Genomic DNA, 15,723 nt, shown 5'->3' with positions numbered 1-15,723 from the left:
TTTATTTATTTATTTATTTATTTATTTTTTTTTTTTTTTAGGCGGGGTCTCGCTCTGTCGCCCAAACCGGAGGGACGTGGCGCAATCTCGGCTCACTGCAAGCTCCGCCTCCCGGGTTCACGCCATTCTCCTGCCTCAGCCTCCCAAGTAGCTGGGACTACAGGCACCCGCCACCTCGCCCAGCTAGTTTTTTGTATTTTTAGTAGAGACGGGGTTTCACCGTGTTAGCCAGGATGCTCTCGATCTCCTGACCTCATGATCTGCCCGTCTCGGCCTCCCAAAGTGCTGGGATTACAGGCTTGAGCCACCGCGTCCAGCCTATTTATTTATTATTTTATTTTATTTTGAGACAGAGTCTTGCTCTGCCGCCCAGGCCGGAGTGCAGTGGTGCGATCTCAGCTCACTGCAAGCTCTGCCTCCCGGGTTCACGCCATTCTCCCGCCTCAGCCTCCCGAGTAGCTGGGACTACAGGCGCCCGCCACCACACCCAGATAATTTTTTGCACTTTTAGTAGAGACGGGTTTCACTGTGTTAGCCAGGATGGTCTTGATCTCCTGACCTCATGATCCTCCTGCCTCGGCCTCCCAAAGTGCTGGGACTACAGGCGTAAGCCACCGCACCCAGCCTGCCTGGCCAGTTTTTAAAACATTTTCAGGTTAGCTAGTCTTTGTTGAATAGAGGCAAACATTTTGCTGCATCATTACTTTCCATCTCCAAGAGTTTCTGACACCAGTGCCTCTCTGTGAAGAAAGCAGTGTGTTGTGACAACATCAAGTTTTTGTTTGTTGGTTTTGTTTTTTTCCAAGGACAGTAAAAATTCTTATGGAGCCAACCACTGATTTGAACCATCAGTATAAATGCCAAGGTAGTTCTTCCAAGACAGACTTTTGATGATTCCTCATATGAAATGACATTAAATCTATCTTGGCTTTTTGTTTGTTTGGGAAAGCTGAAAAATTTTCTTGATGATCATGCTGACCATTTACAGATCTTACTAGTGCTATAGCGTGGTAAGCATTCACCATTTTATTGGTGAAATCAGTTGACTCATCAGCCAGGATAAAGATTAAGTTGTAGCCCGACGCAGTGGCTCACGCCTGTAATCCCAGCACTTTGGGAGGCCGAGGCGGGTGGATCACAAGGTCAGGAGATCAAGACCATCCTGGCTAACACGGTGAAACCCCGTCTCTACTAAAAATACAAAAATAAAATTAGCTGGGCACAGTGGTGGGTGCCTGTAGTCCCACCTACTCAGGAGGCTGAGGCAAGAGAATGGCGTTAACCCGGGAGGTGGAGCTTGCAGTGGGCCGAGATCGCACCACTGCACTCCAGCCTGGACGACAGAGTGAGACTCTGTCTCAAAAAAAAAAAAAGATCAAGTCATTTTCCAGTTTATTATCAAGAAAACAAAAATAAAATCCTGTTCAGTATCAGAGATCATGTCGTCAATATGTGAGGTTGTTGTTCTCTCTCAGGGTAGAGTCTTTTATTTCTTTCTTTCTTTTTCTTTTTCTTTTTTTTTTGAGACGGAGTTTCGCTGTTGTTGCCCAGGCTGGAGTGCAGTGGCGTGATCTCGGCTCACTGCAACCTCCGCCTCCTGGGTTCAAGCAATTCTCCTGCCTCAGCCTTCCAAGTAGCTGGGATTACAGGTGCCTGCCACTACACCTGGCAAATTTTTGTGTTTTTATTAGAGACGGGGTTTCGGCATGTTGGCTAGGCTGGTCTCAAACTCCTGACGTCAGGTGATCCATCCTTCTTGGCCTCCGAAAGTGCTGAGATTACAAGTGTAAGCCACCATGCTTGGCCTTTTCCTTTTCTTTTTTTTTTTAAATAGACAAGGTCTTGCTCTGTCACCAAGGCAGTGGAGTTATCACGGCTCACTATAGCCTCAGCCTCTTGGACTCAAGTGATCCTCCTGCCTCAGCCTCTGGAGTAGATGGAACCATAGCATACCACCGCGCTTGGCTAATTTTTGAATTTTTTATAGCGAGGGTCTTTCTCTGTTTTCCAGGCTGGTTTTGAACTCCTAGCCTCAAGTGATCCTCCCTCCTTGGTCTCCCAAAGTTCTGGGATTACAGGTGGGAGCCACTGTGCCTGGCCTATTATAGTACATTTTATTGTGAGGATTTCACATTTTTTGCAAGTTTCTTGTTTAGTCATCTGTCCTGCCCTTCTATTTTATACCTTATTAGCCTCTGTGTTTTACAAATGAGTCTAACAAGTTAACGTGGGGTTTTTTAAAACATGGCCTGTGAAATGAAAGGGGAGAATTCTAGGCCTAGGTCCATGGACAAATCTGGTAAGGTTGGTTAGTGATAAAGAATCACAACCTAATTGCAGTTAGGTTCTTTTCCATTTTGCTGGAGCCATTGCTACGTGTCTAACTGCAAATCACAGCCACTCGACAAGTAAATGTGCCATTTTTAAAAAATATCTATTTGGGCTGGGCACGGTGGCTCATATCTGTAATCTCAGCACTTTGGGAGGTCGAGGCAGGAGGATCACCTAAGGTCAGGAGTTTGAGACCAGCCTGGCCAACATGGTGAAACCCCATCTCTACTAAAAATACAAAAATTTGCCAGGTGCAGTGCTAGGCGCCTGTAATCCCAGCTACTCGGGAGGCTGAGGCAGAAGAATCGCTTGAGCCTGGGAGGCAGAGGTTGCAGTGAGCCAGGATTATGCCACTGCACTCCAGCCTGGCCAACAGAGTAAGACTGTTTCAAAAAAAAAAAAAAAATTTTTTTTACTGTAATACTAACCTGCCTAATTCATGTTTTATCATGTTTACATCAACAGCAAAGTAGCAGGGAAGCAGCTGAGTCACAGCACTTACAAATTCTTTCTTTAGAAGGAAATTTTCCTCTGATTTTCTGTCACACCAGTTGAGTTTTGTTTGTTCCCATAAGTCAGTTGCTGGTGCATAAAGGGAGGTTGGGGAGGGAATTCAGTAGAGCAAGGACGATATCATCAGCCTCAACCTCCTCCCCAGGCCATGCGTGCTCACATACTATCAACAGACTTCCTGATGTCATGTTAAAAAATGAGAAAGACTCAGCTGAATGAACACAGTCCTGCTTTTCTTTCTTTTTCCTTTTTTTTAATTTTTTTTTTTGTGAGACAAGATCTCACTCTGTCACCCAGGCTGGAATGCAATGGTGTGATCTTGGCTCACTGCAACCTCCGCCTCCTGGGCTCAAGCAATTCTCATGCCTCAGCCTCCCAAGTAGCTGGGACTACAGGCGTGCGCCACCACATCCAGCTTATTTTTTTCGTATTTTAGTAGAGACAGAGTTTCACCATGTTGCCCAGGCTGGTCTCAAACTCCTGAGCTCAGCTGATCCATCCGCCTCGGCCTCCCAAAGTGCTGGGATTACAGGTGTGAGCCACCATGCCCGGCCCACACAAATTGCTTCTTTGTCTGCTGCTGGCAACAGATAGTGAGCTCCTTAAAACAGGAGCCATGTCTCTTTCATCACTGGGAACCCAGTAGCCACTATGGACATGACTCTGACCAAGCACTCAAGAAGCTGAGACCCATAAGCTTCCAGAAGAGCTGCGCTGTGCACAAATGAATTCAGCCTACAGGGCAAGCTCTGCAGTGGATTCCAGGAGGAAGACAGGAAAACACGAAGGCTATGGATATAGACTTGGAGTGAGATAGCACTGACGGTAAGTTTTCATTCATCAAGCAACTCATTTATACTCTCTGAGCCACAGCACCTTTGTCTGTCAAATGGGGATAAACAATATCCACCATGTGGGGCTATTGTGAGGATTAACTTAAATGTGTATGGGCCGGGCACGGTGGCACAGGCCTGTAATCCCAGCACTTTGGGATGTCGAGGTGGGCAGATTGTTTGAGGTCAGGAGTTCGAGAACAGCCTGACCAACAGAGTGAAACCCCGTCTCTACTAGAAATACAAAAGAAATTAGCTGGGCGTAGTGGTGCATGCCTGTAATTTCAGCTACTTGGGAGGCTGAGGCAGGAGAATTGCTTGAATTCAGGAGGTGGAGGCTGCTGTGAGCTGAGACCATGCCACTGCACTCCACCCTAGGCGACAGAGCAAGACTCTGTCTCAAAAAAAAAGAAAGAAAGAAAAGAAAATGTGGGCCGGGCGCAGTGGCTCAAGCCTGTAATCCCAGCACTTTGGGAGGCTGAGACAGGTGGATCACGAGGTCAGGAGATCGAGACCATCCTGGCTAACACGGTGAAACCCCGTCTCTACTAAAAAATACAAAAAATTAGCCGGGCGAGATGGCGGGCGCCTGTAGTCCCAGCTACTTGGGAGGCTGAGGCAGGAGAATGGCGTAAACCCGGGAGGCGGAGCTTGCAGTGAGCCGAGATCGTGCCACTGCACTCCAGCCTGGGTGACAGAGCGAGACTCTGTCTCAAAAAAAAAAAAAGAAAAAAAAAAAAAGAAAAGAAAATGTGTATGAAGCAGTCCTCAATAAATGATGGCTGATAGTTTTATTTTGGTAATAACCCTAACAGGGGGTTTCCAGGATCAAGAAGAGAACAATAATGCCAATGAACATGTATTGGCCAGGCATGGTGGCTCACACCTGAAATCCCAGCACTTAGGGAGCATGAGGTGGGTGGATCATTTGAGGTCACGAGTTCGAGAGCAGCCTCGTCAATGTGGTGAAATCCCGTCTCTACTAAAAATACAAAAATTAGCTGGGTGTGGTGCGCACCTGCAGTCCCAGCTACTAGGAAAGCTGAGGCAGGAGAATTGCCTGAACCCGGGAGGCAGAGATTGCAGTGAGCAGAGATTGCGCCCCTGCACTCCAGCCTAGTGACAGAGTGAGACTCTGTCTCAAAAAAAAAATTAGCCAGGGTGGGGTATGGTGGTAGGTGCCTGTAATCCCAGCTACTCAGGGGGCTAAGGCAAGAGGATCACTTGAACCCAGGAGGCAGAGATTGCTGTGAGTGGAGATCGTGCCGCTACACTCCAGCCTGGGTGACAGAGTGAGACTGTCTCAAAAAAAAAAAAAAAAAAAAAAACATGGGCCGGGCGTGGTGGCTCATGCCTGTAATTTCAGCACTTTGGAAGGGCAAGGCAGGCGGATCACGAGGTCAGGAGATCGAGACCATCCTGGCTAACACGGTGAAACCCCGTCTCTACTAAAATACAAAAAGTTAGCTGGGCATGGTGGTGGGCGTCTGTAGTCCCAGCTACTTGGGAGGCTGAGGCAGGAAAATGGCTTGAACCTGGGACGCGGAGGTTGCAGTGAGTCGAGATAGTGCCGCTGCACTCCAGCCTGGGCGACGGAGCGAGACTCCTTCTCAAAAACAAAGTAAGAAATAAATAAACAACAACAACAAAAACCATGTATTGTGCTGTTAATATAAGGTTTACATATCTTAACTTTTTTGATCCTGTGGGCTAGGTGTTATTATTCCCATTTTACAGAGGAAGAAACTGAGGCATGGGAAAGTTCAGCAACAAGCCCAAGGTCACACACCTATTTATGAGGGAGTCAGGCAGTCTTCACCCCAGAGCCAACTGATCTCTAGATGGGACTGGAGACTGGACCACTTGGACCATTTTCTTTCCAACAACAGGGCTAAAGCAGCTGATGAAGCCATGGCACTCCATGGACTTCTTGGTCCAGCTTTGCCAGTGACCTGTGGGGTCCCCTAGGTCCAGTCCTTCCCTTTTCTTGACCTCGGTTTCCTCATTTACAATGAAGGAGTTTGACACAATAATTCTTGATTCTGAACTGTAGTCCAGGAAGAGACATTTGGGAATGAGGCCCTGGCCTGCTGGTGACATCATAGAGGGGGGAGTTCCACGAGAATAGTCAGGCCTTTCTGGAAGCCCAGTGCCACAGTCTGTACTGAGCTCGGCTCAGGAAGGAAGGGAAATCCAGGCGGGGCCTGTTGGGCCCAGGTCTGGAGTTCTGTTCGCTCCAGAGTTCCCAGCACAGTCATGGATCAAAACTCAGTGCCTGAAAAGGCTCAGAATGAGGCAGACACCAATAACACAGATACGTTCTTTCGCTCCCACTCATCACCCCCACACCACAGGCCAGGCCACAGCGGAGCTCTCCACCATCACGGCGTGCCTCACCAACGTGGTGAATCTCACCACCCTCCGGAGTTCGAAGACTTCCACGACCAAGCCTTCTCCTCCCACGTCCACCAACCTCAACACCACAGCGAGGCGTGGAATCATGGCAGAGCCCACGGCCCCACAGGCTTTGGCCTGGCTCCCTCTCAAGGCGCTGTCCCCTCCCACCATTCCTACGGTGAGGACCACCTTGATGAGCTCCACCATGCTGGCAGAAGGCATCATGATGGGTCCCAATACAGTGGGTTCCATCAGCAGAATGACTCCCACTACCATAAGGAGTCTCACCATGGCAGACGCCAATATCTCGGTGAGAATTTATCCCACTATTCCTCTGGCATGCCCCACCACCCCAGCGAGGCTTTCCACCATGGTGGGTCCTACCTGCCCCATGGAGCCAATCCCTACAGTGAGTCCTTCCACCACAGCGAGGCTTCCTACCTTAGCGGGCTCCAACACGACGAGTCCCAGCATCGCCAAGTCACCCATGATGGCTGGTACCCCCACCACCAAGGCCACCACCATGGCAGGTCCCGTCATCATGAAGCCCACCAGCATGGAAGGCCTCCTCATCATGGACAGATCCTTTCCCCTCATTCCTCTGTGGGGTCCTACCAGCATGGGATATCTGACTATCGCAGCGAGTACCACCATAGTGAGCATTCCCACCACACACAGCACCACCACCGGACCCACCGGCACCGAGACCACCACCAGCACCGAGACCACCACGGTGCGCATCATTCCAGTCACCTCGATGGCGACTACCAGTACAGGGACTACGTCCAGAGCACTTCCCAGCTCTCCATCCCACAAACGTCCTGGAGCCTGGTTCATGATGCCTCCGGCCCTGCTGCTTCTCATACAGGAGCCTTCCCCCCTCACATGGCACACCCACGGGGCTCGGCCCACAGCATGACTCGGTCTGTCAGCACAGTCCACTCACGTGCCACCCAGAGGTCCAAAAAAGTTCATCCCTGGGATACCTCCACCAAAGATTCAGAAGACTGGGACAAAGAAGAGGGGCAGTTTCAGAGACGCAAAAGTGAGTCTTTGCTGGGTCCCCTGTGCCAACTCCTACTGCCTGGCACAGGTTCCAGACCTGATCTCGGCCCCACACTGACCTTCCACAGATCGTAAGGCCTGAACCTCCTGCATATGTCCCCCATTGGCTATTCAGTCTCCTGACTGTTCATGGTCCCATCTTTTATTCTTTGAATTATGCACTTCTTTAGGCCATGAGGTGTTTGTTCATTCAGTCACTGCCTTCTTTATTCATATATCCACCGGTCAAACATTGACACTCATTCAATGTGGATGCGTGACTTGCCTGGACCATGGCAGCACAGGGAAAAATTCAACACAGTCGCTGCCCTCGAGGGGCCCAAGACTGGGGGTGGTCACTTAGCCGACCACAGATCATCCTGTGCTCAGGGCCTGCCCTCCTCAGAACATTGACCACAGTGCATCCTATCTGTCCAGATTTCTCCCACTCAACCGTGAGCTGCTTGAGGACAGAGATTAGGAACTAATGCCTGAATGAGGGCCTTACTGGAGGGCAAGGAGGGACCATGGGCTTTAGCTCTCACTCCACCGAACCTTCTTCCTAGTAGTCCAATAAACGTGACAACAGGCCAGGCGCGGTGACTCACACCTGTAATCTCAGCTGCTTAGGTAGAGCCAGGGAGAGCCTGGGAATCCAGGCTTGTGTGAGGCTCATGCTGAGGAGAGAGAGGACACTGGGTGCTGGGGACAGCCCTGAGCGCACTCCTGTGTCCCTGCAGAGTGGTACTTCATAACTTTGGACTCCATATTCTTCTGCATCTATGTGGTGGAAGCCGTGGAGGCCAGGAGTTTGAGACCAGCCTGGCCAACATAGTGAAACCCTGTTTCTACCAAAAATACAAAAATTAGCTGGGCATGGGGCAGCCACCTGTAGTCCCAGCGACTTGGGAGGCTGAGGCACGAGAATTCCTTGAACCCCGGAGGTGGAGGGCCAGCAAGCAGGTGGAAGTGACTATGGACGCTGAGCCAGGCTGGGGGGTGCCCGGGACGTCGTGTCCCCCATTTGCACACACTTGACTTTCTGGCCCTGTTCCTTTCAGCCGGCCGGCTCCAGCGCACCCACAAGAAGGGACACTCTACTAATCTCTTGCAGTGGCTATGGGAAAAGCTAACCTTCCTCATTCAGGGCTTCCGGGAAATGATCCGGAAGCTGACCCAATCCCTGGCCTTTGAAACCTTCATCTTCGTCGTCGTCTGCCTCAACACCTTCATGCTGGTGGCCCAGACTTTCGCTGAAGTCGAGATCAGGGGCGGTAAGAGCCAGGGAGCCCTGTTCCCATGGAGAAGCCACCGATGCTGTTCCAGGACCTCCATGGGCCTGATCCAGTGCCAGGCGGTTCATAGGACTCAGCTCACTAGATCCTCACCCCTGGGAAGTAGATGGCATTGCCCAGCGTTTAGAGAGCGTCTCCTAAAGACCCCGCTGAGGCCAGCCAGCCCGAGACAGAAGGACCAGCTAGGCGGGAGGCGGTGCTGTTCGCGCCGCAGCCACTAGGGGACGCATCTGCTCCAAATGTGCGACTGAGGGCGGGCGGGCGCCTGGAGCCTGAGCTTCGCGGGAAAGGCCAGGAACCCGAGAAGGCCCTGGAGGGGCGAGGGTGGAAGGCCGGGGAAGGCTGGGCCCTCCAATGTCATGGAGCAGGGTGAAGGACAGGAGCTGCCCGGCTCGCTGTCTCAGGCTCTATTCTAAGCACTTCGCTTGTGTTCATGCATTTAATTCTCACAACTTCATCGAGTGGACTTCAATTATCCCTATTTTATTTTATTTTAGACGGAGTCTCGCTCTTTTGCCCAGGTTGGAGTACAGTGGCGTGATCTCGGTTCACTACAACCTCTGCCTCCCGGGTTCAAGTGATTCTCCTGCCTCAGTCTCCCAAGTAACTGGGACTACAGGTGCCCGCCACCACACCCAGCTAATTTTTGTATTTTTGGTAGAAACAGGGTTTCACCATGTTGGCCAGGCTGGTCTCAAACTCCTGACCTAAGGTTATCTGCCTGCCTCACCCACCCGAAGTGCTGGGATTACAGGCGAGCGCCATTGCTCCCGGACACAATTAAACCCATTTTAAAGACAAGAAAACTGAGACACAGAGCAGTAGTGAAGTCGCAGAGCTGCTTAGGTAGAGCCAGGGAGAGCCTGGGAACCTGGGCTTGTATGAGGCTCATGCTGAGGAGAGAGAGGACACTGGGTTCTCGGGACAGCTCTGAGCGCACTGCTGTGTCCCTGCAGAGTGGTACTTCATGGCCTTGGACTCCATATTCTTCTGCATCTACGTGGTGGAAGCCCTGCTCAAGATCGTCGCCCTGGGTCTCTCGTACTTCTATGACTTCTGGAATAATTTGGGTGGGTGGAGCCGGGGCCAGGCCGTTGTGTTTAGTCTGGGGGAGGCTCAGGATGAGAGAACGGTGGGGAAGGGAGCGCTGGCGTTGGGAGCCTGCCAGGCTCAGGAACCCCGTGCCCTCAGACTTCTTCATCATGGCCATGGCTGTGCTGGACTTCTTGCTGATGCAGACCCACTCCTTCGCCATCTACCACCAAAGCCTCTTCCGGATCCTCAAGGTCTTCAAGAGCCTGCGAGCGCTGAGGGCCATCCGAGTCCTGCGGAGGCTCAGGTCGGTGGCCACGGCTCCCACCTGGGGTGGGGACTCCAAAGGAAGAGGCGACACAGACCGGGGCCCCCAAGAAATCCACTGTGACCTGCTCAAGGGATGGGGGCGCAGGAGGCTGCTGACCCCAGCCTGCTTCTGCCTCCTGCCATGCACTGGAATCAGCCCCTTCATTTTTCCAGAGAGGGGCCAGGACTCACCCAAGTCATCAGCAAGTCAGGAGCCTCCTGCCTTCAGCGCCAGCTGTGGCTGCTAGGCACAAACACCCCCCTGCCCCACTGATGACTCAGCCCCCGCTCCACTTCTGCCCACAGATTCCTGACCAGCGTCCAGGAAGTGACAGGGACCCTGGGCCAGTCCTTGCCATCCATCGCAGCCATCCTCATCCTCATGTTTACCTGCCTCTGTATCCTGGTGCTGCAGGGGCTGCAGTGGGGGCCTGAGGGGTTGCGGTGAAAGGGGTGCAGGGAGCAGGGATGGGGCAGGAGGAGGGGCGCTGGGACAGGGATAGGACCCAGAGCCAAGTTTGGCCCTGAACAGCCAGTCCTCTTCTCTGCGGTCCTCCGGGCACTGTTCCGCAAATCTGACCCCAAGCGCTTCCAGAACATCTTCACCACCATCTTCACCCTCTTCACCTTGCTCACTCTGGATGACTGGTCCCTCATCTACATAGACAGCCGTGCCCAGGGTAGGACAGGCCCCAGGCTGCAGGGAGGGCGAGGGATTGGCAGGGTGGACCGGCCAGGGCTTGGTGACCCCATCGGCAAAGTGGGGCTTCTGATGCCTGCATGTCAGAGTGTGGGGAGGGAGCAGGTCGTGGTTGGGGGTAGCAAGCACAGCCTGACTGTGCCCTCTGGCCTGCTCCCCCTAGGTGCCTGGTACATCATTCCCATCCTCATAATTTACATCATCATCCAGTACTTCATCTTCCTCAAGTGAGGACTCGCCCCTGCTGTGCTGCCCAGCACCACCCACGCTTCCTCCTCCCCCCGGGACCCTCACCCCGGCCCTCTCACCCTGGTCATGCCACACTGAACCCACAGGAAGTACAGGGTGCCCCCCTCCTCTGGCCTCCTCGCTGAGGGCACACTCCTGTCCCCCTCTCCAGCCTGGTGATTACTGTCCTGGTGGATAGCTTCCAGATGGCGCTGTTCAAAGGCCTCGAGAAAATGAAGCAGGAGGTACCAAGTGGGGTGGGACAGGTAGACCAGATCAGGAAGCTGGAGGAGCGAGGCCATGGGGCTCCAGGGTTGAGCAGGCCTGGGACTCTGGCAGATCTGAGGCCTCTTCTTCCCAGAGGGCCGCCCGGATCCAAGAGAAGCTGCTGGAAGACTCACTGACGGAGCTCAGAGCCGCAGGTACCAGCTCGGCCCGCCCTGGCCTCACCTGCCAGTGGAGGCCAGTCTCTCCATCCCCCACCCTCCTTCCACAGACACAGAATTCCACACTCAGTTTTAGAGTTTTAGAATTTGAGACTCAGGAGGACTTTAGTCCAGAGGACTCCAGGACAATCCTCCCAAAGCCAATTAAACTGCTTGTCAAATCTTTATTTATTTATTTATTTTTGAGATGGAGTCTTGCTCTGTGGCGCAGGCTGGAGTGTGGTGCTGCAATCTCTGCTCACTGCAACCTCTGCTTCCCAGGCTCAAGCAATCCTTTCATCTCAGCCTCCTGAGTAGCTGAGACTGCAGGCATGCGCCAGCACCCTCACCTAATTTTTTTTTTTTTTTTTTAGTAGAGATGGGTTTTCACCATGTTGGCCAGGCTGGTCTCAAACTTGAATTCCTGACCTCAGATGATCCTCCCACCTCAGCCTCCCAGAGTGCTGAGATTACAGGTGTGAGCCACCACACCTGACTGTGCTTGTCAAATCTTAAAAGACCTACTGGGGGCCGGGCATGGTGGCTCACGCCTGTAATCCCAGCACTTTGAGAGATCGAGGCAGGCGGATCACCTGAGGTCAGTAGTTTGAGATCAGCCTGGCCAACATGGTGAAACCCTGTCTCTACTGAAAATACAAAAATTAGCTAGGCGTGGTGGTGGGCGCCTGTAATCACAGCTACTCGGGAGGCTGAGGTGGGAGAATCACTTGAACCCGGGAGGCAGAGGTTGCAGTGAGCCAAGGCGAGAAGACCTGTCTCAAAAAAAAAAAAAAAAGAAGAAGAAGAAGAAGAAAGAAGAAGAAGAAAGAAAGAGAGAAGAAGAAAGAAGAGGAGGAGAGGAGGAGGAGGAGGAGGAGGAGGAGGAGGAGAGGAAGAAGAAGAAAGAAAAAAAGAAAAAAATATGTTCTAATTGGCTAGGCCTAAGTTACCTGTCCTTGAAGCTGGGGGGTGGGGCTAACCTCAGCCAGAGGACTTGGACTGAAAGGGGGTAGAAGTGATTTGTTCCTCAGGAAAATTGGGGTACTTCTTCCAGAAGTGGGGTGGGTGCTGGACGAGCAAACAAAGGGAACTGCATCATGCGGCATGCCTGGAGAAGCAACCTCCTGGAGCAGCCTGGACAGAAACTCCATTAGCCCTTATCTTCCTGACACATGGGGTTCCTCTGCCTCCTCTCCAAATCCAGGCCTTGACCTCACCCTTCTTTCTCTACATCCAGAGCCCAAAGAGGTGGCGAGTGAAGGCACCATGCTGAAGCGGCTCATTGAGAAAAAGTTTGGGACCATGACTGAGAAGTGAGGAGACAGGGAGTGAGGCCTGGGGTCTAAGGGTGAGGCCTGGGGGCCTGGCTGGAGGGTTGGGAGGGAAAGGGACATTGCCTGCCCCTCTAGAAGGGGATGGAGCGCTGAGGCTTGTGGATGAGCCTGTGGGTGCAATGTGGAGACGCTGAGTGGCTTCTGCACACCCAGAGGTGTGTGTGCCACCTGGCTAATCCCAGCAGCAGAGATTCCACCCATTCCTTCACCCCAGAGCCATCCCCAACCTTTGTCAGGTCTGGGCCCTGTGAGGGCTCCAGGGACCCAAAGAGGACACAGACTCAGCCCCTGCCCATGAGGACCCCACCTCTAAAGACCTGTGTTGGGCCATGGAGGATGAGTAGACTTCAGCCAAGTGGAGGGATAATGAGGCAGTTGGAGGAACAGCTTAGATCAAGGCCTGGAAGCCAGATGCTCAACCTCCATTCCTGTCCACTTGAGTGGCCAGCTGGGCCAGGACATCTGGGGACTCTGTCACCCAGGCTGGAGTGCAGTGATGTAATCTAGGCTCACTGCAACCTCTGCCTCCTGGGTTCAAGCTATTCTCCCACCTCACCCTCCCGAGGAGCTGGGATTACAGGTGCACGCCACGACGCTCGGCTATTTGTGCGTGGTTTTTTTCAGTAGAGGCAGTGTTTCACCATGTTGGCCAGGCTGGTCTCGAACTCCTGACCTCAAATGATCCACCTGCCTCGACCTCACAAAGTGATGGGATTACCCGCGTGAGCCACCGTGCCTGGCCTCTCACTTATCTTTCAAACTCAGCTCATTGACGCTGCCTCCAGAAGTCTTTCCAGGCCCCCAGCACCGGGCAAGGTTTCCCTCCTCTGGGCCCCTCAGAACCCAACTTCACATCTCAAGGTGTCAGCAGCTGTCTGGCTCTGAGGGCAAGCTGTCTCTTGTTAATCTCCATCTCCTCTGAGGCCAAGCTGTCTCTTGTTCATCTCCAGCTCCTCAGAGCACCTTGCTGTGTTCATTGTTTCCAGTGTTCTTTGATGAATGGGTTGACAAGATGGCCGGGAGGGTGTGAATGGGACAATGGGTAGTGTGGTGGGCGCATGAGTGGGTGGATGGACAGGTGGATGACTGACTACACTGCATGGTGAAAGTGTTAATGAGTGGGTGGGGGGTGGCTACAGGGAAGAGCAGGTGGATGGAGGGGGAGGTGAGTTGTGAGTGGCTAGAGGGCCAGATGGTGAGTGACTGGATAAGGAGGTGGGTGGATGGATGGGCAGATGGTCGAGTGGGCGTATGGGGAGGAATGGGGCAGATAAATGGGTGGGTGGAGGGATGGGTGGTTAGGAGGATAAACAAAGCCAGAAGCCTCTGCGCTACAGGCAGACTTGGGCACTTTCTCATATCTGGAAAAGGAGACCCCCTGGAAATAGAGGTCTGCAGTCATATAAATTTTGCGGGGAGGAGGCAGGCAAGAAGAGCCTCTGGGTGGTTCTGGGGTCCAGTAGGCCCAGCCAGCAGGTCAACCCAGCCCATCTCTGCGACCCCCACCCACCACCCACAGGCAGCAGCAGCTCCTGTTCCATTACCTGCAGCTGGTGGCAAGCGTGGAGCAGCAGCAGCAGCAGTTCCGCTCCCAGGCAGCCGTCATCGATGAGATTGTGGACACCACATTTGAGGTGAACCAGGCAGGAGTGGGAAGGTGCTGGCTAGGGGCTTGTAGCCAGAAGTGTCCCCAAGTAACAGTCCCATGGGGATCGGGGAGGGCAGAGGCTGATTCCTTCACCCACCCGTGCCCCCCTAACCCCTGCAGGCTGGAGAAGAGGACTTCAGGCAGTGACCCCAGGGGGACACCAGATACAGACTTCAACCCCTGGCAGTCTGCCCACCTGGGTGCACTGGGACGGATCCCCAAATCTGCTGGAAGGATTGTCCGGGCCCTGCAGAGTGGGGGCCCCAACAGAGTTTTTAAACCCCAGGAGGCTCCATGTCCTCACTGGCTAGGCCAAGGCGCAGGGAAGGGAATTGGTGCACACGCACGAACGAGTGTGAGCCGGTGCTCCCTATGAAAGGGGCTGTCTTGATTCCTCCAGCCCTACCAGGGCCCACATGCTAGCTCAGGCCAGCAGGGCATTAACAGCAGCTGGAGGGGTGAGGCAGAACGTGGGCTGAGCTCAGGTGTCGGTGGTGCCGGGAGAGCCGAGGAGGCAGTAACCCTGCTTTGGGGAGGAAGGCCCATCTGGCCCAAGAGTCAGGAGAAAAAGAATAGGCCTGAACACCCCAGGGTTGCCAGGAATGGGGACTCAGAGCCCGGGAACTCAATCCTGCCAGGACCCTCAGCTCCAGGAGAAGAGCACCAACCAGATGGGGATGTCATGAACCCAAAGGTCAGAGGTCATTGTCATATCCTGCCCTTCCTGTCAGACTCTAGAACCCACTGAGGGGAGGTGGAGTTGGGGCTTCTCAAGTCCTTCTGGCCTCAGGGCAAGGGGCGGGCAGGGATGTGTGGAGGACCCTGCTGCTGGGAGAGGGAAGCAGGGAATGAGGCTGAAGGCTGCGCCCCACTGCCTGCTCTAGGACTTAGATGACCTCCCGGACTGATAGCCTGAGCCTAGGCTGGATGTCCAGAGCCCCTGTCCCCATGGCTGGGGGTGACAGTGGGACACTGGCTTATGCTGGGTGCTGGAGACCTAGCACTGAGTAAAGTGCAAGCCTTGCCCTGGCCCCAGGGGTCTCTCCTTGAGTGGAGGGTTTTCCATTATCTACAATAGCCACCTCACCTCTAGTAGAGGTGAATCCAGGGTGCAGTTCAGGCCAGAGGGAGTCAGGAGTGGGAGCTGAAGGGCAGTAGTTTTTTGCCAAGCCTCCCATCTCTGGGCCAGACCAGTCAGTGCTGTAGCTTCCAGGGCCCCAGGACAGAATAAGCACCTCTCTTCCCTGGTCTGGCTGAAGGCACTGGCTGGCCCAGGACCCAGGAATAGACTGTATGGAGGAAATGCCATATGGGATTTGGGAACAGATGCCGGGGCAGAGAGGTCACCGGGCAGGTGTCTCTGGGCCTTGCTTCTCTCCACCACCTGACACCTCACACATTCATTCAGCAGGCATTTCCTGCCACCCACCCTGTGCCTGCCCCATGCTGGGAGCCCCTGCTTGGTGGCACATGGGAGCCCTTCTAAGCAGCAGGCCCCCCACACACCCTGGGCTGTCTGAGCTGCCACATCTGACAAGCTTGAGCAGAAACAGGGCTGGATGTCGTCTCCCGGGTCCCCAGCTCCTGTCAAATGCCACCCCTCAGCTTCTCACTCCCAGGTGGGACCCAGGATC

General features: G+C 53.5%; 1 protein-coding gene across 2 annotated transcripts; it reads left to right on the top strand.

Moving 5' to 3' along the window:
* Positions 1-5,801: 5,801 nt before the first annotated feature.
* On the top strand, positions 5,802-14,374 carry CATSPER1 (cation channel sperm associated 1). 2 transcript variants are annotated; one of them, XR_001882457.1, is made up of 12 exons: positions 5,802-7,119; positions 8,180-8,392; positions 9,370-9,483; positions 9,605-9,752; positions 10,061-10,152; positions 10,291-10,434; positions 10,618-10,681; positions 10,855-10,927; positions 11,044-11,104; positions 12,345-12,455; positions 13,961-14,075; positions 14,210-14,373. XR_001882457.1 is itself a non-coding variant. In XM_017857323.1 (12 exons), exons 1-12 carry the CDS (start codon positions 5,934-5,936, stop codon positions 14,234-14,236), a joined length of 2,313 nt encoding a protein of 770 aa, XP_017712812.1. In that variant the 5' UTR covers positions 5,802-5,933; the 3' UTR covers positions 14,237-14,374. The 2 variants fall into 2 exon arrangements, 1 of the variants encoding a protein (XP_017712812.1); XM_017857323.1 differs by having other exon boundaries at positions 12,345-12,420; positions 14,210-14,374.
* Positions 14,375-15,723: the final 1,349 nt, after the last annotated feature.

This window comes from Rhinopithecus bieti, unplaced genomic scaffold, assembly GCF_001698545.2.
Source record: "Rhinopithecus bieti isolate Rb0 unplaced genomic scaffold, ASM169854v2 scaffold_44159, whole genome shotgun sequence".
NCBI classification, from domain to species: domain Eukaryota; kingdom Metazoa; phylum Chordata; class Mammalia; order Primates; family Cercopithecidae; genus Rhinopithecus; species Rhinopithecus bieti.
The sequence above is the reverse complement of the archived record's forward strand: the minus strand, read 5'-3'. Positions and strand labels throughout refer to the sequence as shown.